We start from the raw sequence: 27,951 nt of genomic DNA on the forward strand, positions 1-27,951 counted from the left end.
GGCCTTATCAAAAACCGCCATTGAAAAAAAGAGCGCCGGTACTGTCACATGACTCAGGCCTACGAATCAGACAAGGTAAAGGCACAAAAGTCCTTGTCACGTGGCCAAGGAGAACTCTGAATTTGCCACTGTCACATGATCAAGCAGAGCCATGGAAAGGGGCGGGGGAACCGGTCCGACGCCACGTAACAGCTACGTTTCTGACACGTGACTAGGGCCCTCACTGTCTTTGTCCCTCCTTCCCTTTCCGGCTGGGCCTGCGTCGAGCGGCAACGCAGGGGCGAAGGGGCGGGGCTCCGGCCGGTCACGTGCTCTCGCACCTCCCCGGCGCGCGCCCGCCCGCTCGCCCCCGGCCCCGGCTCCTCCTCCTCCTCTTCTCGCCATTGCAGTTGGACTCAGCAGCCCGGTGCGCACCGCGTGGCTTTTGGGGGGAGACCCCGGTGGGCTCTGGCAGGAGGGCGGCGGCTGCGGTCGGAGAAGGGGACGCGGACGAGGTAAGCGTCAATGTGGCGGCGGCCGGGCCCGCTCCCGCCTCTCCTCCTCCCCTCTGTCGGTCCTCCCACTCAGCGCGGGCTCCGCTAAGGAGTAGCCGTGACAAGGCCTGAGACGCCCCGCGCTCCTCGCCTCCGCCCGGTCCTTTCGCCCCGGCGCCTGGCCCATTCCTCCCTTGTCAGCCTCGCTCCCGCGTTCGGCCGTTACTCTCCCCCATTGTGCCGAGGAAACAAAATGGCGGCGACGGCGGCGAGGGCCCGGTGCGCGCGCATCCGCCCCCCCTCGCGGCCCCTCGGCCGTCGGCGGCGCCTCTCGCGGGGGGTGCGCGCGCACCGGGCCCCCAGCCGCCGCCTCCCCCGGGCCGGGCTTTGTCTGTTGCGGCGCACGCGCGCACGTGCCTGGAGCACACACCCCCTCCGGCCCGGAGCATCCTGACCCGCGATGCAAGGACGACCCCCCTTCTACCTCTCCTTCTCTTTGTCCCAGTCCCGCCCCGAGTTTCAGGAGGGTCCCAGGTTCCCGAGGCGGGAAACATTTCCTCCTTTGTCCTTATGTGGGGCAGAGAGGCATACCCCTTCCCTGGAACCCCATCCATACTTAGGTGGATTGCAGGGAAAGCTGCTTGGGGTCCTCAAATCGCTGGCTAGCCAGCCCTCCCCTAGATTAGGAACCAATTCTAGCGGAGGATTTAAGCTTTCTCTCTTCAGGCGATTCGTTGATGTAGGCTTTTTTTCCCCCAGACTGTTTAGGACTTGCATTCACTCCCAAAACTGATCTGGTGCGATATTTGAGTGTCCCGTTATCTGCAAAATGGGGACCGACGCATGAGAGCTTGAAACCCGTTTCTGCCTTATTTTCTCAAGTAGTTGAGGGACAGACTCCTAGGATTGCTCTTGAGGTTCTGTCCTATAATACTACGCCTGGGGGGGTATTATTCGGGGTGTACAGTCATCTGCATGCTCTCCCCCAGTCATTGTCTAAAAGAGTAGGCCATCTTTTCTTAACATTTCTAGAACTGGTTGAAAGTTGCTTGGGATTCTGCCTAGGGGATTTGATTGATCAGCAAGGAAGCATCAATTAACTTTTAATTGACTCAGGTATTCCAGGGATTCTGAATCTTTTGTTATTGCTTAGGATTGTGATCTCTTTAAAATGAGTGGTCTGGTGGCGTATTTGGAATCCATGGGAGAACACAAGGTGCTCCTGAAGTTGGTTCTCAAAATTTAGGACTTACTCTTTCCCTCAAGTGTCTGTGGTTGGGAATCTCTTCGGTTGCTCCCAGCGGCTGCCACTATGCTTTGTGTGTGGTCTCGTGGGATGTGGCTACAGCAGCCGCTCAGACTGTGAATGAACTGTGGGAATCTGAAGCTCATTCACAGCTGGAATAGCGGTGGAAAGGCCCCAGGGCACAGGCAAGTGCTACTGTTCCAGACAGTAGTCCTGAGTTGTTTCTTGGCCATGTGGACAGCTCTTGGTCCCTGGCTTTTGTGAATAGAATCTCTGCAGACCCTAGCGCTGTCTGAGTTGATTGGAGGCTGGCAATTACTGCCAGAGGTGGCCTTGCCAACACTGGGCACTGATTTATCAGAGGCTCCCTACCCTGCTGGAGCTTGGGCCAGCCTGGGAATCACCCTCTCCCTGGAGTGGAGTGGTACCTAACCCTTTGCAGTTTTTGTTTCCTTTTCCTGATTCGACTTGTCTAGTGCCTGTAGGGAAAAATTCCTTTATCTTCCAGGATACTTGAGGAGATGCCCATATTATTGGGAATGAGAAATCTAAGACTGTTTTTTCTTTTTCTTAATTTTTTCTTATTAAAAAAAAAATGACATTGGCAAGAGTGGTTGGCAATATTTTGATGTCACAAATATGGTGTCATGCACCCCTGGTTAAGTTCGCCAGATAGGGACAAGTGGGGTGAGTCACTGATGAAGAACAAGCTGTCTACAAGTCATATCAGTTCAGTTCAGTCGCTCAGTCGTGTCCGACTCTTTGCGACCCCATGAATCGCAGCATGCCAGGCCTCCCTGTCCATCACCAACTCCTGGAGTTCACTCAGACTCACATCCATCGAGTCAATGATGCCATCCAGCCATCTCATCCTCTGTCGTCCCCTTCTCCTCCTGCCCCCAATCCCTCCCAGCATCAGAGTCTTTTCCAAGGAGTCAACTCTTTGCATGAGGTGGCCAAAGTACTGGAGTTTCAGCTTTAGCATCATTCCTTCCAAAGAACACCCAGGACTGATCTTCAGAATGGACTGGTTGGATCTCCTTACAGTCCAAGGGACTCTCAAGAGTCTTCTCCAACACCACAGTTCAAAAGCATCAATTCTTCGGCGCTTAGCTTTCTTCACAGTCCAACTCTCACATCCATACATGACCACTGGAAAAACCATAGCCTTGACTAGACAGACCTTTGTTGGCAGAGTAATGTCTCTGCTTTTGAATATGCTATCTAGCTTGGTCATAACTTTCCTTCCAAGTCATATAAGTCTCTTCTTTTGGGGTAAATACAGGCAGCATCTTGTCTGTCTTTGGGCTTTAGCAGGATGTGAGAGTTGGAAATGTTCTTGCTTTTGAGAAAGGCTTTAGAAGTTTTCTTTGGGCAGAGACAGCTCCCTCTTAACTTTTCTCATCTTTCTCCCCAGTTCCTCCAGATTTCACCTTTTACATCTTAGAAGAATGATTCTTTTCCCCCAGAAACTTGGGGTTTTATGACCTTGGACTTGCCCACGTGCTACATTTTGTCATCAAGTTGCTTTTAACTATGTGCAGTTCTGAAAGATGTGTGAAGTGTCACCACCTAGTATTAGCAGATGTGGCCCACAAAATGGTGATAATTTTATTTGAATATTGCCTGCATTGAATTTTCTGAAGAATTAGATTTTCTAAGCTTTGTATATTGGCTTCTTTTTATTTTAGCAAAGACCTGGGCAAGAAAGATTTGATTTCTGCTTCCAGTGGAAGGATTTAGAATTAGAGGCAGTTGGTGATTTGATGGGGTTTCCCTGATGTCTCAGCAGTAAAGAATCCGCCTGCAGTGCAGGAGACACGGGTTGGATCCCTGGGTTGGAAAGATCCTCTGGAGGAGGAAATGGCAGCCCACTCTGGTATTCTTGCCTGGAGAATCCCATAAAGAGAGGAGCATGGCAGGTTACAGTCCATGGGGTCCCAAAGAATCAGGACTTAGCAACTAAACAAGTGACTCGACAGGAGGCTACACACTGTTGGTTAGTGAAATGGGCTCAGGGTCCTGAAGGGACAAGGCTGGCTTTAGTGTCGTGCCCAGCATTTGACAGTTTTGGCTGAAACAGCTAGCTTCCCTCTTTGTCACTTAGGGCAGCTTGGTGCTGCCTCAGTAGTGCTAACACCACAGAAATAATAGTGAATGCAGGGTGGGTGTGTGTTTGTTGTGGAGCCTTGTGAGTGTGCTGACTTTTTTAAATGAATTGGTTCTTGCCACCTTATGTTCTGCTAAATCCCTGTGAGATTTTTCCTAGACATCACTTGATAGGTGATCCTGTTATAAATTACAATGGGAGTGGGTTGCCATTTCCTTCTCCAGGGGATCTTCCCAACCCAGGGATCAAACTTTTCATCTTTTCATCAGCTGTTTTCAGATGTTTTGTGAAATAGTGTCTAGTTGAAATTTAATTTTTTTCTTATTGAATGTCTGTGTAGTGAAGAAATTGAAAATGTAGCTACTAGTTTTAATGGGGAAATGAGTTTATTGACCAAGGGCTATTTTCTTGTCTGTATATGATCACGAAGGATCATTTAGTTACAAAGTTGAATATGTGTCCCTTTAGTACAGTCTGTAAATTTGCTCCAGTTTTTTTTTTTTTTTTTTGAATAGTCTTAGATGATTCATGAGAAATGGTGCTATTGGCAGTTTGAGGGTCAGGGTAATTTTCCTTGAAACAGCCATTCATATTATCTCCATTGGTATTGTAGTTCATGCTCAAGGATAAGGTCTTATTGGAATAATATTCCAGGCCACTTGGCTTTTTTGCTGCTTTCTTTTGAACTGATTTCTTCCTCCTATCAGAGTGTACATGAGGTATGTGTATGTCTAAAGGATGAATGTTGCAAGTTGGGCTTGCTTTTCCATGGCACATGTAGAGTTTTTGCCATGCAGCATGGCAGTACCTGGTGGCTCAGACGGTAAAGCATCTGCCTGCAGTGCGGGAGACCCTGGTTTGATCCCTGGGTTGGGAAGATCCCCTGGAGAAGGAAATGGCAACCCACTCCAGTATTCTTGCCTGGAGAATCCCATGGATGGAGGAGCCTGATAGCTATAGTCCACGGGGTTGCAAAGAGTTGGACACGACTGAGTGACTTCACTCACTCAATCCTTACTATGTATTCATAATTCTAAAAAAACTTCAAATTTCCCTAATATGGAAATGGGCAGCCTGGCTCCATGGCTTATAGTGGCACTTAATATTTATAATAGCCAAGAATTGGAACCCACCCAGTTGTCCTTTTGTGGCTGAATGGTTCCTTATCATGGAATACTACGAGGCAATAAAAAAGAACAAGCTGTCAGTACACACACAACTTGGATGAATCTTGAGTCAGTCATTGCATGAGACAAGCTCATCCTAAGGTCGTAAGCTCTACAATTCCATTTATATAACATTTTTGGAATGCCAAGATTACAGAAACCTTCAGTGGATTAGTGGTTGCTAGGGGTTAAGCATGGGTGGGGGGCGGTTGACCATACACAGTGTGTTCACTGTTGCACGGTGAGTGTGACTATACACGGTCAACAGGAGTGGTCCTTGTGACCGCAGCAGTCTGTGCCTGTGTCAGTATCAGGATTGCCATTGTGATAGTGCTCCAGCTCTGACAAGATGTTGCCATTGGGGGAAACTGAGTGGAGAACTTGGGAGACGGTTCTGTTCTTAGAGCTGCATAAGAAGCTACAAGATGAAAAGTTTCATTTAAAAAAGAAACTCTTGGGACTTCCTTGGTGGTCCACTGGTTGGGAGTCTGCGCTTCCACTGCAGGGGGCATTAATTCGATCCTTGTTCAGGGAGCTAAGACCCCGGGGCAACCAAATAAATAAAATATTTTAAAAAAGAAACCCCTACCCATTAAAATAATTCACAATCTGCATGTTAATATTTAACATCCTTTGAGACGCAGTCATTTTTTGATTTTTCCTTAATTAGCAACTGATTTTTAAAAATCTGAGGCTTTCCCCATGGGGACATGTGGGAAAGTTGTCTCTATTCTCCCTCTCAGATTTCTAACATGACTTACTCTGCTGCCTGAAGGGCATGTTGCAAAGAGAGTTTGATAATCCCCACTTAGAATCCTGTTAAACCTTTTTGCCGTGACATGTCTTCTCACAGGCAGATTTTAAAAAACATTTCTATTGGTTCATCCAAAAGTAGCTGAAATGACTCCTTCAGCATCTTGCATTTGTAGTTTTACAGCTGATAGGGCTTCCCAGGTGCCACTAGTGGTAAAGAATCCACCTGCCAATGCAGGAGAGAAGAGTTAGATCACTGGGTTGGAAAGATCCCCTGGAGGAGGAGATGGATACCCGCTACAGTCCATGGGGTGGCAGAGTCAAAATCGACTAAGCACTCAGCTGGTAGGGCGTTTTTTCATCATGTCTCAGTAATCCTTATGGTTTGAGACTGAGAGATATAGGCGGTGTTTCAATCTCATTTTTGACCCAATTCTGAAAAGATAAAGTGATTTGTTGAAGATTCCACACTGGCCAGATTGGAAAACCCAAGTGGGCGCAAACCTGGGCTTGTGTTTCTAAGGCCTTCGGGCGTTCCACAGTGTCACTGAGCCTGGAGGCCTAGGTCTTACGGGCCAGTTAAGAGTTCCAGAAACATTTTGGGAAACAACCTGCATCTGCCAGTTAAAACCTTTTTTAATCAGTTACCCATTGCCATCACCATCATTTCAAAAGCAAAAGGGATGTTTTAACACTGAACATTTAGAAAGAAAATAAGATTAAAGGACATTCCTGTAAATGGAAAATATTTATAAGATTACTTTGCCAGTCCAGTGGTTAAGACTCCCAGTTTCCATTGCAAGGGGCATGGGTTCAGTCCCTAGTTGGGGAACTAAGATCCTGAATGCCATGTTACACTGCCAAAGAAAGAAAATATTTGAGAAAAATCTTTACTCCTAACTTTATACCTCCCTGCTTGCTGTGCTCAGTCATGGCCAACTCTTTGCGACCCCATGGACTGTAGCCTGCCTGCTAGGCTACTGTGTCCATGGAATCTTCCAGGCAAGAATCTTGGAGTGGGTTGTCATTTCCTACTTCATTATACCTCCCTATGGACCAGCAAAAACACGGTTGCAGACAGAGCTGGGAACCATCGCACTGGATTTAAGGTTTGTCTTGAATTGAAAAATTCTCAGAGTGGCATCTGTAATCAGATTTTAGATTGGCCTCTTCTGGCTGGGTTGCTTTGTTTAAGTTATTTTCCATATGTCCTTGATGATGTGAATCTCTAATAGTTTTTTAAGAGTCACTGAAGAGTTGCATGTGTGTATTATTTCACTTCCACGTAGGATTGTATCTCCAGAGGTCCGGGAATCAGCAGCTGAGTTGGGTCCTGTGTCTTTCAAAACCTAATTAGGTCTCTTTAAGAGGAGTATCTAGAGAAGGAAATGGCAACCCGCTCCAGTACTCTTGCCTGGAGAATTCCATGGACAGAGGAGCGGGACAGGCTGTAGTCCATGGAATCACAGAGTAGGACACGACGGCAACTAACTTAACTTTCAAGAGGGGTATTCCCAGAGTGACCAGGGCTCTAGTTTGGTGAAATACCCTGGATGGCCGTGAGGGGGTGCAGTTTATTCTGCAAGATAGGTGGGGGCCATACCTGTTAGGGTGTTGTCACCACACCTGTTCATTCAGTTCTACAAACGTTTGTTGATCCACACATGCTGACTTGGGCACATTTCTTTCCCAACTGCCAGCGTCATGATTGGGATATTCCAGCTAGTGAGAGGTCAGAAAGATGGTCCTCTCGCTGCGTGTTGTTAAACCTCTCTAACTCTGCATGCTGTGGGTGGGCTGCTTTTGAGAACAAAAGAAGGAAACCTGATCGCTGTGGGTTAGAACATCCCAAACCACACAGGTAGTTTAAGATCCTGATTCTTCGCTCTTTGCTCATTCCTTTCTTGGGTTTCTTTTCAGAGAAGCTGGGGGCTGGTAAAAATCAGGCTTCATCTTGGACCCGGTTTGAATTCTGACTGAGGTGGCAAGAGCAGTTCAAAGCCTGTCTTTAAGATTGTCAGGGGGCAGTGGAGTGTTGCTTATGGGTGGGTATTGTGGGCTTCTTGACAGCACAGTTTTGAAAAGGAGAGATGGATTCTCTGGTATTCAGGACCAGAGCAGCTGGCTTCTGATAGGCTGATTTGGATGACAGATCTGGGTTCACACAGAGACAAGCGAGGCCCGTTCAGCAAAAACGCATTGACTCCAGTTTTTCATTTTTATTTATTTAAATATTTTTGCCCACGCCTTGTGGTTTATGAGATCTTAGTTCCCCGACCAGGCCTTGAACCCTGGCCCTCGGTGGTAAAAACAGAGTCCTCACCACTGGACCACCAGGGAATTCCTGCCTCCAGTTTTTAAATGTAGTCTAGAATAGGTAGTCTAGTCACTTTGTTCCCCTGAATCAGGAGGTATTGCCACTAAGCTCTGGCCCAGAGGAGGAGGCCTGGGGGTGGAAGGATCGCAGATGGTCCAAGAGTGGTGGTCACAGCCGGCCTCAGCCAGTGAGTCTCTTTAGAGAAGCGTTCTTGGGCCTGCCTCAAGGGAGGCAGCTGCTGGAGCAGAGGCACAGACATGCTTTGAGTTTGAGGGGTGAAGACAGCGGATGGAAGCCTCCCGCAGTACAGGACAGGAGCATTCGGGGTTGGCCAGATGTCCTCGAGGGCTGATGTTCTACACAGTGACTGTCTTGTTCTCCAGCGGTCCGAGGGTAGTTTTCTCTCTGGACTGTCTCGATTTGTCAGATAGCATCTTTCGAAGAGATCCCCCGAATCAACTCCGGGTGAACCTTGGTCCCTTCGGATGAGGGAGTTGGGGTGTGGATGTCTCCATTGGTGTCAAATAAGTATCATTGTGGACTCCTGTACTGTTCACGTGCTGGATACATTTTAGTCATATATTTGTAACATTTTCTTAGAAGATTCAAACTTACAGAAAAAGTGACACTGTTTTACGGTCAACGCTTGCCTGTTTATACACCGGAGTCCTGCCATTGACTTCAGTTGTATTTCACGCTTCTCTCCTGTATTCTCATTTTTCAGCCACTTTATTTTCATTGAAATAGAGCTAATTTGTGTCTGCACACGTGCTCAGTCCTGCCCAGCTCTTTGCGACCCTATGGACTATAGCCCGCCAGACTCCTCTGTCCATCTAATTTCTAGGCAAAAATACTGGAGTGGGTTGCCGTTTCCTCCAGGGGATCTTCCCAACTGAGGGATCAACCCTGTGTCTTCTGCATTGGCAGGTGGATGCTTTACTACTGCACCACTTGGGAAGCCCTAGAGTTAACAGTATCTATTTTTATGATACTTTTCAAGGTAGCAGAAAGTTGTGGTCTTTCCTCTAGATATTAACTAGAGTCCAGTATTTACTTACAGTTTTTTTGGGTTTTTTTCTTTTGAGATAAATGCACAGATCTTGCATATACCATTCAGTGGATTTTGGTCAATGCATATCCCCCACAGTATTATCCAGATGCAAACTGTGACCACCCCAGAAAGCTCCTGGCACCCTTCCCAGGTGTCCCTGCCACCATCCCACGGAGACAATTGCCGCTTAGTTTGGGTTTTTTGCTGTGCTGGAGAACTTCATATGGGCCTTTTTTTTGTTTTTGATACTCAGTTGCCTCAAATATAGCTAGTGGGAGCCCTCCCAAGTCAGCTCCTTCATCCTTTGGACATGCCAGCAGTAATCACTGAGCACTTCCTTCCCTTTATTTTCTTTTTTTCCAACTCTTATTTTTTGACCATGCGACACAGCACGTGGGGTATTAAGTTCCCCTACCAGGGATCAAACCTGCGTGCGCCCCATGCTTTGAAAGCACAGTCTTGTCTCCAGCCATATCAGCCTGAAGGCGCCCAATCTCATCTGATCTTGAAAGTGCAGTCTTAACCACTGGACTGCCAGGAAAGTCTCTTCCTGGCTTTCTGATACTGCATTTTGACCCGGGCTCACCTACCATGGTTCTGCATCAGGTGCTGAATCAACTACTTCTTCTGGGAGCTCCTTTTAGAAGATTTTAGACAGTGTCAGTCCTACAAAGCCCTTAATAAAAAGGTCTTTGGTCCCTGGGATCTTGGTTTAAACCCTCTGTTACTTTTAAGCCTCTGTATCTGATGTCTGTGGTGGAGGAAGACTAAGATGAAGAAGTGGTAAGTATAGAGTGGTGATGCGTTGGCTCCTGGCGCCATGTTGGATTTGGAGGGAAGGCATTTGTCCTTTAGGGTGGCCAGGTCCACAGGAACTGGGGGCTTGCCTGCTGTGTTCATCACCCTCCCAGCCTCTGGATCAGGGCCTGTACAGGGGAGGTGCACAGAGAATACTTCTGACTAAGTGCAGTTTTAAACATCATCCTTCTTTATCAGGCTGATGAAGTTGCAGTGTAGATTTGTCCAGGACTGGTGACTGTTTACCATGGGCTTCTCACCAGTCAGCTGTGATTTCCGACAGCCTGCTTCTTGTCGGTTTAGAATTTATTTTCTGAGACTTGGCTTACATTTTAGATTACCTGCCATGGGTGCACTTTTGCAAGAATTCTTCAGTTTGCTATGCACTTAAAAAAAGAACTATAATGGAAATTTTCAGACACGCACAGTGATCCCCATTCTACCCATCTCCATCTTCAAAAGGTATTAACGTTTTCCAGTGTTGGTTTGTCCTAGGGTTCCCTTCTCCACTCCCCACCTCACCCCTAGTTTTTTTTTTAATATTTATTTTTATTTATTTGACTGAGCCGGGTCTTAGTTGCAGCATGCGAACTCTTAGTTGTGGCATGTGGGATCTAGTTCCCTGACCAGCGATTGAACCCAGACGCCCTTCATTGGGAGTGCAGAGTTTTACCTTCTGGATCACCAGGGAAATCCCTCACTAAAGTATTTTAAAACAAGCAAAAATCAGGCGTGTAGTTTAAGCCATAAATTTATCTTTAATGTGTATCTGAGGTAAAGACGTTCTTTTCAAACACAGCCATGGTGTCATTCATTCCTTATCCAGGATGTGCTTTTGCATGTGCTTATTATTAGCCCCCACAACAACCTGATGACGTACTTGTAGTAGAAGTCAGTGCTTTTTTTTTTTTTTTTTTTTTTTAGGGTCTGTGGGATTTGTGCTCCATGCTTTCCACAGGCCAACTCATCTAATTTTCACACCCTCCTTGAAGAGGTAGAGGAGTAGATTCCATGTTGCGGGTTGAAGGAACCTCCAAGGAACTTGAAGGCCACACAGGTAGTGGCAAAAGCTCCCACTTGGTGACTACTGAGTGAGTGGCTTACCAAGGGCTCAGGCACAGCCAGGGCTGAGCCCGGGGACTTGTGGTCTTCTTCCTTCTCTCAGTCCCCGTCATGAAGCATTAGACCCCATCTGTCGTCTTGCCTGATTCTGCAGGAATATCACTTCTCATTCCACCCTTAGATTTTCAGGCTTTAGTTGGCAACCCCTAAGTTTTCAATGGTAGTTAGCTAGTCCTAAAGCATTATGGGAAATTCTCATTTGGGCTAGTCTTGTCAGTGTTTATCCTTGAAGTGAATGCCTTTCTGAGATGAACCTACTGCACTGGCTGGTAACAACCGATGTGGATGGAAGGGGCTAGCTGTTATGTGGTTGGATGGAATGGGTGGAGTCAATCTGTTGCCTCCTCTGCTGATGAGGCTTTTTGGGTTGTTTACTCATTTGGAAGATTTCAGTGTGGACCAGACTGTTTGCACAGAGTGGGAATTGAGTAGGTTGTAGCCAGCATGTTATTTAGAGTCCAAAATTGTAATTATAGCTGTGTTTGTCTTGGAGACTTGTGTTGTCCTCTTCAGTGGTCTCAGCCACTGCAGAGCTGAGCCCAGGGGTGGCCACGTGCTGTGGGGGCGTGTCCCCCTGGCGCTTTGGAAGGTCCTGCCTCACCAATCTACAGCAGCTGTCTGGGGCCCTCTGTTTCCTGCTCTCCTTCCACGTCTTCATAACCCTCAAGGGTCAGAGCTCGCGCCTTCCTTCCTTCTCTTTCCCTTCTCCAGACACCCAAGATTTTGCTGAACATTTTAACCCGTACCATTTGGGGGAGGCTTGGTAATAGGTTTATTTGTAAAAGTTGGCATACTTCATATCGCGAAATGTTGAAAGGAGATTTTTTTTTAAGTAAAAACCATTTTGAGTGTGGGCCTGAAGTCAAACGTGGCTTCTAGAAACCAGCTGTTTTCATTTTGGGGGAGTTTTATAATTAGTTGTTTGTACCTTGGGTTAGTGATTACTTGGAAATAGAGATGTGTCCTGCTGTGTTAACAGACTCCTTCCTGAGGCAGCATCGCTTTCCTCCTGCGGGATTATCTGACTGCTCAGACTCCTCCACCGATGAAATACATGAAACTAAAAAAGATTTTCTGATCTTATAGATAGTTGAAGTATTGATAACAGCAAGGAAATCTGTCACAATTTGAAAAGATAAGCAAAAATTTGATTTCCAGACACTGCAGATAAAGTGAAGTAAAAATGGTAAGAAATTCATTTTCTTAATCATAGATACTGTTTCTTCATTCACGTACAAAAATGTTCGTGGTGTTGCCCCAAAGCATTTGATTTTTTTTTTGAAGTATAGTTGACTTACAGTATATTAGTTTCAGGTGTACAACAGTCATTTCATATTTATATTCCATATAAAGTTATTATAAAATATTGGCTACATTCCCTATCCTGTACATTTTGTCCTTTTGATTTATTTTATACTTGGTAATTTGTACCTCTCAGTAGCCTTCACCTGTCTTGCCTCCCCAGAGCATTTGGTTTTATGGTCATTTTTCATTAGACTCTTTAAGTGCGTACTGTAACAGCTGTAGTAATACAGAAGTGTGTAGCGTGCCCCCTTCTTCCCGTGGCCTAGAGAAAGCACGGCTGCTATGCTCGGCTGTCCTTCTCAGACCTTCAGGTGTGTTCCTATAGTCTTACTTTCATGTGTGTAATTGTGAGCTGTACAGCTGAACAGATTAAGCATCAAGCTGCTTGGTCTCCTTACATCGTTTTTAACTAAGTTTTCACATCTCCAGCGTCCAGTGAGAATTTTTGTGAATGATGATCGCCATGTGATGGCAAAGCACTCTTCCGTTTACCCAACACAAGAGGAGCTGGAGGCAGTCCAGAACATGGTGTCCCACACAGAGCGGGCTCTCAAAGCTGTGTCTGACTGGATCGATGAGCAAGAGAAAGGCAGCAGCGACCATGCCGAGTCTGAGAATGTGGATGTGCCCGCGGAAGACGAGGGCAAAGAAGGGGCTGGGTAGGTTGGCTTTGTAAGGTGTTTTTCTTAAATCTAGGGAGACTGGCCAGTGCAGGGTTGAGCCTCTCCTTTTTCTAAGAAACGCCAGCCTTTCCGGCGCCCCTGGGTTCTGGCCAGCCTGAATCTCACTGGGCCTGTGTTGGGCTGTTCTCAGGGAGCAGAAGACAGAGCACATGACCAGAACCCTGAGGGGAGTGATGCGTGTTGGCCTCGTGGCAAAGGGCCTACTGCTCAAGGGGGACTTGGACTTGGAGTTGGTGCTGCTGTGTAAGGAGAAGCCCACAACTGCCCTCCTGGACAAGGTGGCTGACAACCTGGCCATCCAGCTCACTGTGAGTGTGCCCACTTCCACTGGGGATGCAGGGTGGTCAGGGAAACACATGACCAACTGTGCTGTGCCCCGGGAGGCATGCTCCACACCCAGCCTGGCCCCTGCCATTCTCACATTTCTGTAGCTGCCCAACAGGATGCTGCAGAGACGCCCGGCAGCCGGGCCGGGAGCCTACTGTGCACCAGGCGGCACTGGGCATGACCTTCACATCCAGACTCCAGCAATGGATGGATGGGCAGGTGGCTGCAAAGGATATTCAGTTATCAAGTCTTCCTCCTTTATGCAAACCTGGACTTCAAAAAAGTTGTTTTTAACCAATTTATTTGCCTCACTGCAGAAGTACTATATAAATAGTAACTTCTGGCATTTCTTGAGCATTCACTGAACCAGGCCCTAGGCCAGACAAGCTCTGCACACATCATTTCATCATGATGACTGAAGTGGGGCTTGATCATCTTAAGTACTCTAGTGGATGGGACTGAGGTGCGGGGAACTCAGTAACTGACCCCGCGTCCCCGGCTGGTGAGATGTCTGGGCTTCAGAATGTCTGTGTGTTGTTGCCTCTCAGTGCCTCCTGGGGACATTACCCTGGATTCAGCCACAGGATAAGAAAAGAAGAAAGTAGAAATTCTCACCCCATAGATACACTGTTCATTTTCCCATGTAAATCTCCTGTCACGTGTGACTGACCCCTCGGGATTCAGGACAGAGGTCAGAATTGAAATGAGCAGCTAATGCAGTGTGGAAAGGCTTTGGGGAGCTGTTAAAAGGGAAGGCAGCCCTGAAGTTTTTGTTTTAGTGATAGTTTTTTAAGTTAGTTTCCATCTTTATCTATTAAAAAGTATATTAAGTGTAGAAAATTAAGTTGACATAGATGTTTCTAAAGGAAAGACCATTTCCATAGAGTGTTTATGGAGAGATGCAAAGGTGTTTTTTTTACCCCTGTTTTTCTCTTTTGGCCACACCACACGGCCTGCGGGATCTTAGTTCCCTACCAGGGATTGAACCTGCGCCCCCTGTATTGAAAGTGTGGAGTCTCTACTACCAGGGAAGTCCCAAGAAAGTATATATTTATCATATAGATGAGTGTTTTTTGACTGGAGCACATTTTGCACCCCAGGGGACATGGAGTGAGTTTAGAGGTAGTGTAAGTTATCTCAGCAGAGTGGGTGCGGTGCTGCCGGCATCTGTAGGTGGAGGCTGGAGAGGCTTTCCGAGGTCCTCCAGTGCACAGGACGCCCTGCCACCAAGAGTGGTCTGTGGCACGTCTAATAATGCTGAGGTGGAGCAAAGTCAGCTTGGATTCTCTACAGTGCCTTTGTTCTCCCCGAAACTTGTTTTGTTCTCCCCGAAACTTTTTTTTTCTCTCTTTGACAAAAGTCATAAATACTCAAGTTTTCTTTATAGGGCATATAAACTGGTATAAAGAAGAAAGCAGAAGTTACAGGCATGAACGTCATTTTATAGACCCTTGTAGCATGCATTTGCAGCAAGTACGTGCTTTCATAGTTGCCATATGAAACTGTTGCACCCCGCAGTTTTCATTCCACGCCCTGTGATAGCTGCTCATCCGTGTGTGGAAACAGCGGTGGCTGGCTGCCCACACCGCCCTGGGTGCTGTGCTTTCTGTGCCGTGTCCGGTTCAGTTCCTTTGCCGCCTTGGGTGTCGGTCGTGTCCCTAAGTCCGTTTTACAAATCAGAAACCACAGTCTTGATGAGATGGAGTGATCTGTCGAAAGTTACGTGACTCCCAAGTGACACAGTGAGGATTTCACACGGCCATCTCCTCCCAGACCCTTAACTCTTAACATTGTATTACAAAGCTTCCTCTGCTAAGTAGTCATCTCCTCCCTGGAGTACCTGGAAGATGGCCAAAGACCTGTCCAGTAAGAGGGCGTTCTGACCCCTAGTGGAAGGCGCTGCTGTCAGTCACAACCCAAGAAGTTGGCCTGTAGTTGTAATCAGGAGCTCAAAAGAACTGTTGATGGTCTTGGGAAGCAAGTGTTTGACAGTTGCATTTTCTTTTGTAGGCTGTCACAGATGACAAGTATGAAATACTCCAGTCTGTTGATGACGCTGCGATTGTGATAAAAAACACAAAAGAGCCTCCATTGTCCTTGACCATCCACCTGACCTCCCCTGTTGTCAGAGAAGAAATGGAGAAAGTATTAGCTGGAGGTAGGGAGGCTGAGAAAGGCCAGCAGGGCGTTGGCACTGTGGTATCCCCTCACTGTTAAAATGTGCTATGAAGTTTTAGATTGCTCTGATAAAAGGCTAGCGGTGTAGCTTTGACCACCTTTACTCGAGCTCACATCTCCCATTGGGTTTCCGTTCTGGGAGGTTGAAAAAACAGTTGCACTAAAAGTGAGTAGTACTTTTCCGAGCGGATTGCACCGCCCTAATCCTTGGATGTTCTTATCAGTGTTAAAGGTGTTTTTTCGGTTGAGCCAGTCTCTGGCCTTGGAAAAGCGTGTCCCCGGTGACTGTAGGGTTTTTAAAGTACGGAAGACAACCAGATGGTATCTGCATGAGTATCACGTTGGACTTGTGCAAACAGCTTGTGTTGCAGTAGAACCAGGGCCTCTTCGTTTGTCTTCTTCCACTGGCTGCTGTTACCTGTGGCCGTGATCGAGATGCAGAGAGCTGGGGCAGAGTTTTGGATAAAGTTTTTTCTAACAGTGGAGTAATTTTCAGACCAAATCCTGGAACCTCGGACAGTGCTCATGCTTTCACGATTCCGAGTCCGCCCAGGGCCCCTTGCGCATCTCTGGGTGGATGGGTGACTGGCCTTATCCAAACCCCTGACGCACAGGTGGTGGGAGCGACAAACGCCCCGGTTCTGCTGCAGCACAGGCTCAAGCGCACCCTTGTTGAGGTTCCTCAGTGCCCTTCGGTTCCGATACCGGTTCACCACCAGAGCCCTCTAGTTGATCAATTCAGGGACGCTGGACCTTTGACCAACAGGACTGACTCTGTCAAGGGCTGGGGCTGGGGCAGTCCCGCCTGGCGGGCGGAGGTGGTCCCCTTTGCCATGGTTGCCTCAGGGGATGACCTGTGGGAGGCAGAGAGGGAGTGCATTTCTACTCCCCCCACCTATTTTTTTTTTCCCGGTTTTGGTTTTTGTTTTTTCTTTTTGCTAATGAATTTTTTAGCATAGCTCATTTACTGGGAGATCCTGGGGAGAGGAAGCAAGGTAACCATCTATTAGAAGATAGGGTCCACCTATCTGTCCCCCTCCCCCATGGGATTGTTCCTTTTAGAGTACCTTCCCACTTTGTTTTTGTTTTTCTTTTTGTTTTTTTTGTTTTTCTTTTTGGTTTTTTTTTTTTTCTTCTTTTTTTTTTGGAGGGGGCCTCTGATTTTTACAATCTCCTCTCGGGGCTGAGTTCAGTGTGCTCAAGCATCTCCTTCCCTGGTCAAGGGTGGAGAGGACTTGAGATTCTGGGAGCCTCAGCTGCCCTTTAGGAAGCTGCCACATCCCCTTTCCACCTGACAGAAACCCCTTGGTCAAACTGTACCTTGTCTTCTTATTCCATCCATGAATAGAAACGCTATCAGTCAACGACCCCCCGGACGTTCTGGACAGGCAGAAATGCCTTGCTGCCTTGGCGTCCCTCCGACACGCCAAGTGGTTCCAGGTTTGCATTTTGTTCTTCTATTTGTCTTTCGGTAGAGAATTCCTAAGTTTTAACTTGGCTAACTTTCACCATAAAGTTTTGGTAACGTTGAAGAGCGCTGTGCTGAACTTAGCAACTGCTGGCGTGCGGTTGCTAAAGGAGCACGCATAGACAAATTTGACACATCCCCCAGGAGGCTTGTGACCGAGTAGGTGGGGAGCTGCTGCTTTGTGCCAAGAGTAATGATGTTATTACTGTCCACTTGGTGGAGTTGCTGCCGACCACACACTTGATGGTCGTGAACGTTCACCTTCGTTTACCCTTGACAAAGTAGCACCCTGAGGCTTGTGTTTTTCATGTTTGCCTCGTGTTCAGGGAGGTGCCCTGGGGTAAAGAGCCTGTGCTTTGTTCCTCCAGGCCAGAGCCAACGGGCTGAAGTCGTGTGTCATTGTCATCCGGGTCCTGAGGGACCTGTGCACCCGAGTGCCCACCTGGGGTCCCCTCAGAGGATGGGTAAGGCACCTTGGAGCTGTAGTCACCTTGGGTCATGTGTGCAGAGACTTCCCAGACCCCAGGACTGTGTTGCTGATCAGCAGGCTGGAGTGGCCCCTTGGGGTGTGGCCGATGCATCCCATCAGAGCTGCTTGTTGAGCTCCTGCTGAGTGCCACACCCTGGGTGGGGCTGAGAGGAACCCAGAGGAGGATGCACAGCTCAGCCAGCGGTGTACTTACTGGAACAGGCTCCACTCCGTGTAGACGCTTTTGTAGCTGCTCTGAGACAAGGGTCAGCAGACTGAGGCCCACAGGCCTATTTTGGCCAGTTGCCTCTTTCTATAGTCTATGGTGAAGAATGGCTTTTTTTTTAAATTATTTTTTAATTGGAGGATAATTGCTTTACAGTGTTGTATGAGTTTCTGCTGTACAGCAACATGAATCAGCTATAAGTATACATACATCCCCTCCTGGTTTTTATCTTTCTAAATGCTGCATTTTAAGTACCTAAGTACACAGCTTCAATTCTTGGCCCCTACAGCCTAAGAGACTTAACATCACTTCCTTTACGGAGAAGATGGTGGAGCCCCATCCTAGGTGTGCTTTCTCTGGCTTGTGAATCTGGCTTGGGAACTTGGAGGGCCTTGACTCTGATAAACACACACACAGGGGGACACTGCCTCAGAGTCAGCCTGCTCCCTCCTGGACTTGGTGACTAACTCTCCCTCTTCCCTTTCAGCCCCTCGAGCTTCTCTGTGAGAAGTCCATCGGCACAGCCAACAGACCCATGGGTGCTGGCGAGGCCCTGCGGAGGGTGCTGGAGTGCCTGGCTTCGGGCATCGTCATGCCAGGTTGGGGCCTTGTGCTTTGCAGGTGGCAGGGAAAGGAAAGGACAGGGACCAAGGCCCCGAGGCCACTTCCCGGCGGGTCCCCTGAGTGGGTAGGGCAGCAGCAGCCCCGTGTCCCCCCAGGGGTGAAGCATGTGACTACCCTCTTGCACCATCATATCCAGCCCTGTGCCGGCTCCGCAGCTGTGACTCCGGGCGGATCCGGGGCAGTAGTGACCCACTCCCACGCGAGCTCCTTGCTCTGAGACACAAGTGGCTTATTTCTCTCACGGGCTGGTCGCCGAGTGGGTCACTGAGCCCGGCGTGTTTTCCAGAGCTGGGTGTGGATGGGGCGCGGGGGGTAACGCACTTGGTTCCCTCAGCCCAGCACCACGCTTCCGAGATGCTAAAAGATAATCCTCTGCATATCTTCCTTGTTTCCTGCCTTCAGATGGTTCTGGCATTTATGACCCTTGTGAAAAAGAAGCCACTGATGCTATTGGGCATCTAGACAGACAGCAACGGGAAGATATCACACAGAGTGCGCAGGTATAGTCGTCGCCATTGCCACGTGAGCCCTTACCCAGTCTGTAATCGCTGGCTTCCAGTTCCATTACTGGGTATTCTCAGGGTAGGCTCAGCTTGGGGCCCGAAGGTCAGGGGCTCGGGCCTGATACAGGGCGCCCCAACCTGGGCTGCTTCTTTCCCCTGGCGCCACGCGAGGTTGTCACCTGCCCCCCCTTGGCCTGCTCGAGTGCCGTTTTTAGACACCCGAGTTCAGCAGGGAGACGTATTTGCTGTGCGGACTGCTCCAGGGGTCCTTCCCTCGCAGGCCCACCCCGTGGCTCCGTGTGGCAACCAGTCCCCAGGTTGGGGTCTCCTGTATTCTTTTGAGGGGGGTGGTCACAGGCTGGCCTTCCCCCACAGCAAGGCTGGGCCCTGGCAATCAGGCCCTCCCCTGGCTGGCGGAGGACCCCTTGCTGTTATAGGGGAGACCATTAGCAACCACCTCAGCTCCCACCCCTTCCAGGAGGCATTAGTGAGCGCACACATGAGGGCTGGGAGTGCAGGGCGGCTGAGTCAGATTCCTCTTCCCCTTCTCCAGCACGCGCTGCGACTAGCTGCGTTCGGCCAGCTCCATAAAGTACTGGGTATGGACCCTCTGCCATCTAAGATGCCCAAGAAACCAAAGAATGAAAACCCAGTGGACTACACAGGTACGGAGGCCGCGGGGCCTGGGCCCAGACGGCGATGTCATCATGGGCTCCTGGCGGAGGACAGGCTAGAGTCTGAGCTGCTGCCGTCCTTGTCTTGTTTCAGTTCAAATACCCCCAAGCACCACCTACGCCATTACGCCCATGAAACGCCCCATGGAGGAAGATGGGGAGGAAAAGTCTCCTAGCAAAAAGAAGAAGAAGATTCAGAAGAAAGGTACAAACATTCACGCATGGTCCTTGTTTTAGCTGCCATCTGGCTTCATGAAGGTTTAGCTCAAAGTGGTGACATACCTGCTTTTGTTCTGTTTTTCTCGGATGTGATGTGGAAGTCCTTTTGAGAGTAATTGGTTATGGAGTTCTCACAGCAGGAATGCTGGAGTGGTTTGCCAGTCTCCTCCAGTGGAACACATTTTGTCAGAACTCCACCCATCAATCTTGGGTGGCCCTGCATGGCATGGCTCATAGCTTCCTTGAGCTGTGCAAGCCCCTTCGCCATGACAAGGCTGTGATCCATAAAGGGGAGTGATTAAACTTAGCATGGGCATGGAACACAACTAAGATGGATGCACCTCAGCTGGTGACCACAGTCAAGGTATGGGTCTGGATAGCAGGGCAGGCAGGCCTTCAGCACATTTGGCCACCCAGTCTCCTGCCCATTCCACCACGTGGTGTGTGGGGGGGGCAGTCAGGAGAGTGTCCCTGTCAGGGTCAGAATTGACTGGCATTCTAGAGCGGCGTTACTATGTTCTCTCTAGAGGAGAAGGCAGAGCCTCCACAAGCAATGAATGCCCTGATGAGACTGAACCAGCTCAAACCAGGGCTGCAGTACAAACTGATTTCCCAGACCGGTCCAGTGCACGCCCCCATTTTTACCATGTCAGTTGAGGTGGACGGGAGCTCCTTCGAGGCCTCTGGGCCCTCCAAAAAGACAGCCAAGCTGCACGTGGCTGTGAAGGTGAGTGTGGCCGGCAATGTGGTGGAACGGCGAAGCGCCTCCCTCAGCTTTACACCCATTGAGAGCCACTTCCCCCTGTTCAAGCACGAGGCTGAGGGAGGGAATGGGAACACTGAAACAGAGACCTGACCAGTGGCCAAGGCACACACGGCCAGAATGCCGTCATTGAGGGGCGCAGGGCCTCCAAATGTAGGTGGGCATTTGGTGGTCTTGGGAGCTTCAGGGAAGTGCCTCCAGTTGGCTGGATGCCTCCCTAAGAGCTGCTGATTCAGGGTGCTGGATGTGGGAGAATTCTTGTCTGGGCGAGCCCTTCCTCACTGGGGACATGGCGTCTCCCCCCGCTGCAGGTGTTACAGGACATGGGCTTGCCCACGGGTGCTGAAGGCAGAGACTCCAGCAAGGGGGAGGACTCCGCTGAGGAGACAGAGGCAAAGCCTGCCGTGGTGGCCCCTCCACCTGTGGTGGAAACCGTCTCGACGCCCAGTGCTGCCTTCCCCTCTGATCCCACCACCGAGGTGAGCACAGGGTGGGTGCTGTGAGGCCCCACAGGAGTGCCCTGGGGTCCCCTGAACAAGGACAGTCACTGGTCCTCGTTCTCTTCCTCCAGAAGCATAACAGCCTTCCAGTCCAGGGCCCTGGGGGGGCAGAGTTGAAGTGTGAGCTGTCAAGGCCTGTGCTGGCGTTGACCCAACACCGGGGGCTGCACTTGGGAGGCCTGCAGTCGAGAGGCTCGGCTGTTACCCTGAGAGAGACGGCGTGGGGGAGGTGGTCCCATTGCTGGCAAGCCCGCGGGTGGTTTCCAGGGGGTGGGCAGCAGTGAGTGGAGCGGAGGGCCTCAGACCCTTAACACAGGGGCGGTTGCCACCTGTTGGAAAGACCTTAGCTGAGTTTGTTGGTGTTCTTTTCTGTTTTCCCTGAGAACGTAAAACAGCAGGGGCCGATCCTGACCAAGCATGGCAAGAACCCTGTTATGGAACTTAACGAGAAGAGGCGTGGCCTCAAGTACGAACTCATCTCAGAGACAGGGGGCAGCCACGACAAACGCTTCGTCATGGAGGTGAGTGGTCCCAGAAGTGGTTCCCATGGGGACCTGGGGTCTTTGGAGAGGTCCCTGCCCCAAGGGCGGTCGGTGTTGGGTCACCCCTGACACACATCTGTTCTTCCCAGGTCGAGGTGGACGGCCAGAAGTTTCAGGGTGCTGGCTCAAACAAAAAGGTGGCCAAAGCATATGCCGCCCTGGCTGCACTAGAAAAGCTGTTCCCTGATGCCCCTCTCTCCCTGGAGGCCAACAAGAAGAAGAGAGCCCCTGTGCCTGTGAGAGGTGGCCCAAAATTTGCTGCTAAGGTGAGTGTCCAGCCCTGAATTCTCTGGGTGTTCTCTCCTTGGCGGGTGTTCTCTGGTCCTTTGAGTGGGAGGTGAATGTAAGCTGTCTGTCTTTCCTCCCATCCAGCCACATAACCCGGGGTTCGGCATGGGGGGTCCCATGCACAATGAAGTACCCCCACCCCCTAACCTCCGAGGACGGGGAAGAGGAGGGAACATCCGTGGTCGAGGGAGAGGGAGAGGGTTCGGTGGTGCCAACCATGGAGGCTACATGAATGCTGGTGAGGACCCTGTCCTGCACTGTCCCCAGGGGCCTGGCCTGCTCCCTGCGGTGGGTGGGAACACCACCCCCACCCCCGGCATAAGAGGCATGGGTGGGGCAGACAATCTCCCACCCTGGTGACCTTGTCCATTCCCTTTCAGGCGCCGGGTATGGCAGCTACGGGTATGGAGGCAACTCAGCGACTGCCGGCTACAGTAAGTGCGTGTTTCTCTTTGTCTGAGCTTGGGAAGAAGCTGCAGTTTAGCTCCCGTGGCCTGAGTTAGAGCAGGGTGGCCCAGCAGTATTAGCAGCAACAGCCTCCCTGAGATTCATGGGCGGCTGGCACCTGTGCTTGGTGTTAGGGCAAGTGGTCCTCCAGCGCCCCCATGCTGCAGAAGCATAATTTACTCTCTAATAAGTGTTAAGGCTCACATTGTATAACTAACTGGCAAATTCGTTAAAAATCAAAATTTTAAATTTCTCTGCTTTAAGCCATGCGAAGCACCAAACCTGTGAATACGCTTTTCCTGACAGTGCACAGCTCTTGTCTTGAGAAGGAGCCTTCATTGGGGGGTTACAGGAGCAGAGAAATCTAAAACATGAATTTCAAATGTGGCGCTCTGTGCCCTTTTTCAAAAGAATTCTAATTTTTTTTCTCTGCTCTGTCTCCCCCTTTTGTAGGTGACTTTTTCACAGACTGCTACGGCTATCATGATTTTGGGTCTTCCTAGAGCATCTAAAAGTATTGCACACAAAATCAACTTTTTACTCCAATTTTCTCGAACTCCAAAACCCAAAGTGTCCGTGCTGTGCCCTGTGCTTCACTGGGTTTCTCAACCGTGGCTTGTCACCGCAGCTTGTCTGAAACTCTTAGCCTGCAGAATTTAAGACAATGGCAGTTTTTATCGTGATTTGCCTTTGAACTTGGTCCTATTGAAGTTCACAATAAGTGGAAAACAATTTTTCAGAGAATGCGTTTTTGTGCAGAACTGCACAGAATTCTAGAGCCAGCGTTGGTCAGCATCAAGGCAAAAGCCCACCTTTGCTTTTTATGGAAAGCATTACTTTATTTAAGAGACAGATAATAATGCATTTTAATCTACCTTTGTCTTAATTTACAGCAGGTTTTGTATGAATTTTTAACCTTTTAACAAATCCCCAAATCTCTTTGATGCCTTTGACAGTAACAGTTTCACCACATCCGAATCCAGAGCAATCTGCCTTTTTTTCCATAAGCATGTGAAACATTGGGAACGTTGGGGAATTGTACATTGTGCTAAGTTAACCTCTTCCATCTTTTGTAACTGCTCTGGTGGGTTCTTGTTCCGGAGTGCGATATTCTGTGGCTGCTTTAGCTAGAGGTGAACTCTCAAAGGTATCAAAACTGTGCTTCCACTCTTAGTGCAAGAAACAGACAGGCTTTAAGGAAATGAGAACGTAGAATTTTGCAAGTCCTACTCATCACTGCAAATGCATGGGATTCTTAAGGATTTTTCTTTTTCCCTTTTTCTTTTAAATGGGGCTTTAAAAATATCCAAGTAGAAAGAGCCTAATACATAGCGCCTAATTCTCCAGTGAGGAGCCAAGCCCCCCAGCAGGCCCTGTGCTGCCAGCCTGCTCCCACGACAGGTTCCAAAAGGCCTGGAAAGCTACTGCCCTCTCTCCGGAAGTTGCAGGCTTGAGCTGGGGCTTCTCCCTGCATGTAGAGGTGCACCAAGGCGTTCTGGCTCTTGAATGAGACCCTCGTTTCCTGGCGGGAGCCCTTCTTGGGAACGAGTGTGGTTTTGGCTCTGATCAACAATTCTTGCAGCAAAGCCTGCCTCCACATTGACTTGCAAGATTTTGCGTTTATTGAGGAAAAAAACTGGTCAAAACGGTTATTCCATAGTTTGTTCCCAGGGGTTTGAAACATTCAGTGAAACTTTTGAAAACTTTGATTGCATGATGTATTTTTTTTTTAAGAACGTTATTGTTTGAGAATAATGTCTTTTTATACCAGGAAATAGTTATCCTGAAATGACGTTGAAAACTTTCCCTCCCCTTTATTATTTTTTTTTTAATCAATACATGTTAAAGTAACAAGCCCTCAGTCCTTGGCGTCTTCATTCATCCCCACGCTGGCGGAGGGGCGAGGAGGCGCTCAGTGCAGGCCGTGGGCAGCTGAAGTGGTGGGCTGCAGAGAGGAGGGGGGAGTCTCAAGGGGGTACCGCCCCTCCTCCAGGAACCAAAGCATGTTTTCTCTCGCACTGGGGACACAGCCTTCTCCCTGGTGTTTCTGCCTTCTGGTGGGCTGAGTGGAGGGGTCTTGAGGAAATTAACTTATGTGGCAAATTAGCTCTATCCAAATTATTGTCTAAACCACCCAAGACACAGTGGTATGAGACATATATCTGCAGTGGGTGGAAGGTCCTTGAGAACTCCCAGATTCACCTCATTCAAAAGACTGGAGACTTGCTGCTAAATATAGGAAGGAAGGACTGGGTGTGTGGGGGCATTCCCTTCTCCTCCTCCCCCATCCCGGGCACACACAATGGCTGGCTGTGTCAGGGGCAGCAGCCATCCAGAGGTAGTGTGCCCAGGTCTGCCTGCCCCAGGGGCTCTGCTGCCCTTGCGTGAACGTCGGGGATTGCCTGGCTGGGTCAGAGAGCCACCCACATGACCTGACCTCCGCCTTCCATCACCTTGCCTTATCAGGCCCATCCCCCATGGATCCATCTGAGTGTTGGGGTCTGTTAACAAACCAGGGTCTATACTTAGCGACCAACGTTGGGGAGGCGGGTATCCATTGTGACATTCTCTGCTTCAGGGCCTGAGAATGTGGTGGCCTCACTGCACACTTGTTAGTCCTGCCACTGGGTCCCGCCTGTGCCCGGCAGCTGTGCTGGGAATGAGGGGGGGTGCCCTGTGGGAGGCCTCACCTGGGCGTTGGGAACCGAACTCTGGTGTTTGATTTCCCCATGAGGCTGTGGAAGTCACACCCGGGAGACATCCCAGGTCACTGGTTAGACCAGCTAGTCTTCCATGAATGGCTCTGGCTTTAGGGGCGTCATTACAGAATATCTCCTGAGGTCACAGGGCTTGGACTGCCGAGCCTCTTCCCAGCACAGCGGGGAGTTGGGGGGTGAGGGGAGGAGGACAGGGTCGGAGCTGGCTGCTTCTGTGGGGCTTTGCTTTTCCTGTCACTGTTGGGGACATCTGGGTAGCAGCAAGCTAGTCGTGAATGTCATCCCGCGCTTGGAGCCCATCTCACTATAATGTTGACATCTGCTGCAAAAGCTGCTGTCGGCCTGCTGTCGTGCCGCTGCTTGGCAAAGATCCATTGTTGTCGTCAGCTGATGGGTGAGTGGAGCTGAAGGCTGGGGCCAGCCCCAGCCAGGCTGCCTGATGGACCGGAGCCACCACTCCTCGCTGTCCTGCCTCCGTCCCTCTGTCCCGGCCTGGGCCATGGGCTTGTGGGTCAGCCTTCAGGGCCCACAGCTGCAACCACCCCCTCCTGCCCTTCCCCATTTCCCCCTCCTCCGCCTGACCTGCTGCCTTCCTGTTTAGGTCAGTTCTACAGCAACGGAGGGCATTCGGGGAATGCCGGTGGTGGCGGCGGCGGGGGCGGTGGTGGCTCTTCTGGCTACGGTTCCTACTACCAAGGTGACAACTACAACTCCCCAGTGCCCCCAAAACACGCCGGGAAGAAGCAGCCGCACGGGGGCCAACAGAAGCCCTCATATGGCTCAGGCTACCAGCCCCACCAAGGCCAGCAACAGTCCTACAGCCAGAGCCAGTACAGCAACTACGGACCCCCACAGGGCAAGCAGAAGGGCTACAATCACGGACAAGGCAACTACTCCTCGTACTCCAATTCCTACGGCTCCCCTGGAGGTGGAGGCGGATCCGACTACAGCTACGAGAGCAAATTCAGTGAGTTGGCTGGCAGAGCACCTCCCCAGGCATGGTGGAGAGCCTAGCGACGCTGGCTACAGGGCGGGCGTCAGGAAAACCCTGGCACCGAGTCTCCCAGTCCAAGTCTTTGCTGTGCCCTCCTTGTTGCCTTCTCCATGGTTCCAGAGGCTGGGGCACCAGAATAGATAGAGCCTGTGAGGCCAGGCCAGCTGCTATGAGCTCACCTCCAGGGCTAGGCTCTGGAGACAGCCCCCAGCAGATGCTCAGTTACTGCCCCCTTCTTCGCCTCCTGTGGAGATATAGCACGACAAGATTCGGGGCCTCTTTGGGCTGTCCTTAAGGAAGCTGTGCTGTCTGTGAGTGGGCCCGGCAGGGGTCGCTGGGTGCCAGGTGGGAAAAGGGAGGAGGCTTGGAGCAGGCAGGATGGAATTGGGCTTCAGAATGTGGTGCCATTACAGGACTCCAGTGACCCCTGGCACTTCATGGTTGGACAGGTTGCCTAGTTCAAACAGTTAAAACAGGGATTTCTGCAAAGGCCTATGGTCTCAGCCAAGGGTAAACCTAGCATGCCCAGCCACATCGTGGCCACAGCCCCTTAACCACACTGTCTTCTCTGCTCCAGACTACAGTGGTAGTGGAGGCCGAAGCGGCGGGAACAGCTACGGCTCAGGCGGATCGTCCTACAACCCAGGGTCACATGGGGGCTATGGAGGTTCTGGGGGCAGCTCCTCATACCAAGGCAAACAAGGTGGGCCTGGGGAAGCAGGTGGCACAGTGGGGTGAGGGGAGGCTTAAACTCAGAGCCAACAGAGCCCACAGGGGTTCTTAAGACCCAAATTTATTTTACTTCTTGAAACTTTCTGGCCATATAGCATGTGGGATCTTAGCTCCCCTACTAGCAATCAAACCTGAGCCCCCTGCCCCTGCTAGAGAAGTCCAGAAATTGCCCTCTTGTAAATGTTGGCAGCAGCAGGGGAAAATGCTGAGAACAGTGAGGGCCAAATAGCCTGCTGTGTGAACTCTGGTTGGGGGTGGTGAGTTCAGCCTTGCGCTCAGGCAGTGCCTGATCATAGCTCCTGTGGCTGGCGCATCTGTGACTGGACAGATCCCTACTCCTTGTAAGCCCTGCTTGATGGCCCCACCTCTCAGGGCTCATGTGAGAACTAGGCCCGCTGACCCTGGAAAGGCACTTAACAAAGTGGCACTTCCAGGGCTGCTCTGCTGCTGTATCTCATGGACAGACACAGCTCTGTTGAGTGTTGGCTGATGCCCGAGCACTGACCACGGGGTGGGTCTTGTGCCCCTCACTTCTGACCCATTCCTCTCTCAATTAGGAGGCTACTCATCACAGTCGAACTACAACTCTCCAGGGTCCGGCCAGAATTACAGCGGTCCTCCCAGCTCCTACCAGTCATCACAAGGGGGCTATGGCAGAAACGCAGACCACAGCATGAACTACCAATACAGATAAAGCCCCCGAGGGGTGAAGATTTGTACCTTCTGCACTTAACCCTCCCGTTGTAAGATTCAGTTTTATGCATCACAGTTAACATGTCAACCGGCCTCTCCAGGCCCCTCCGCCCTCCCCTGTCCACGTTGCCGTGTCGTGAGGTGCAGCTGGTCACCCCCGTGACCCGTCCTGTGACCCATATTTAGCCGTGTTTGGGACTCCGTGTCTTCAATGGTTTGTTAGTTGCCATTACAACTTTGTCTGAGTAGAGTTTTTTGAGTTCTTGCAGTTAAGTATCCCTCTGTCTATTTACGATTGGTGTTAGTGTTAACTCAGTTTGTCTTTTAAATAGTCACGGAAGGGATACGTCATCTGTTAATGCTTTTGTGAAGTGAGTTAAACGAGCTTTCTGTATTTTAATGCTTTAGTGTTTCAGTTTTATAAGTGAAGATTTTATTTTAAAAACCAGTGGGAAAGAGTGGGGTTTCTTTTTTTTTTTTTTTCTTTTTGGTATGTCTGCATCATTCAAGCAGTACATCTGAATTGAGCTGAATGTAGACAAATAAAGAAAAACAAAACTCTG

The 27,951-nt window shown here is 49.9% G+C and overlaps 1 protein-coding gene across 5 annotated transcripts; it reads left to right on the top strand.

The window, feature by feature from the left end:
• The first annotated feature begins 276 nt into the window (after positions 1-276).
• ILF3 (interleukin enhancer binding factor 3) lies at positions 277-27,951 on the top strand. 5 transcript variants are annotated; one of them, XM_061422147.1, is made up of 20 exons: positions 286-494; positions 12,123-12,222; positions 12,771-13,000; positions 13,155-13,332; positions 15,362-15,509; positions 16,878-16,969; positions 17,366-17,461; positions 18,180-18,291; positions 18,719-18,816; positions 19,373-19,484; positions 19,588-19,698; positions 20,240-20,439; positions 20,787-20,954; positions 21,359-21,496; positions 21,607-21,783; positions 21,890-22,043; positions 22,186-22,239; positions 25,571-25,936; positions 26,541-26,666; positions 27,253-27,951. In XM_061422147.1, exons 2-20 carry the CDS (start codon positions 12,220-12,222, stop codon positions 27,387-27,389), a joined length of 2,700 nt encoding a protein of 899 aa, XP_061278131.1. In that variant the 5' UTR covers positions 286-494; positions 12,123-12,219; the 3' UTR covers positions 27,390-27,951. The 5 variants fall into 5 exon arrangements, with proteins under 5 accessions (XP_061278135.1, XP_061278131.1, XP_061278133.1 ...); XM_061422149.1 differs by having other exon boundaries at positions 21,371-21,496; XM_061422148.1 differs by having other exon boundaries at positions 288-494; positions 12,016-12,222.

The sequence above is a fragment of the Bos javanicus genome, chromosome 7 (assembly GCF_032452875.1).
Source record: "Bos javanicus breed banteng chromosome 7, ARS-OSU_banteng_1.0, whole genome shotgun sequence".
Classification (NCBI taxonomy): domain Eukaryota; kingdom Metazoa; phylum Chordata; class Mammalia; order Artiodactyla; family Bovidae; genus Bos; species Bos javanicus.

Coding starts and splice junctions, on each gene's coding strand:
- ILF3 (XM_061422147.1), top strand. Junction 13,333..15,361: donor ACCTGGCCATCCAGCTCACT/GTGAGTGTGCCC, acceptor TTTCTTTTGTAG/GCTGTCACAGATGACAAGTA. Junction 19,699..20,239: donor GAAGAAGATTCAGAAGAAAG/GTACAAACATTC, acceptor TGTTCTCTCTAG/AGGAGAAGGCAGAGCCTCCA.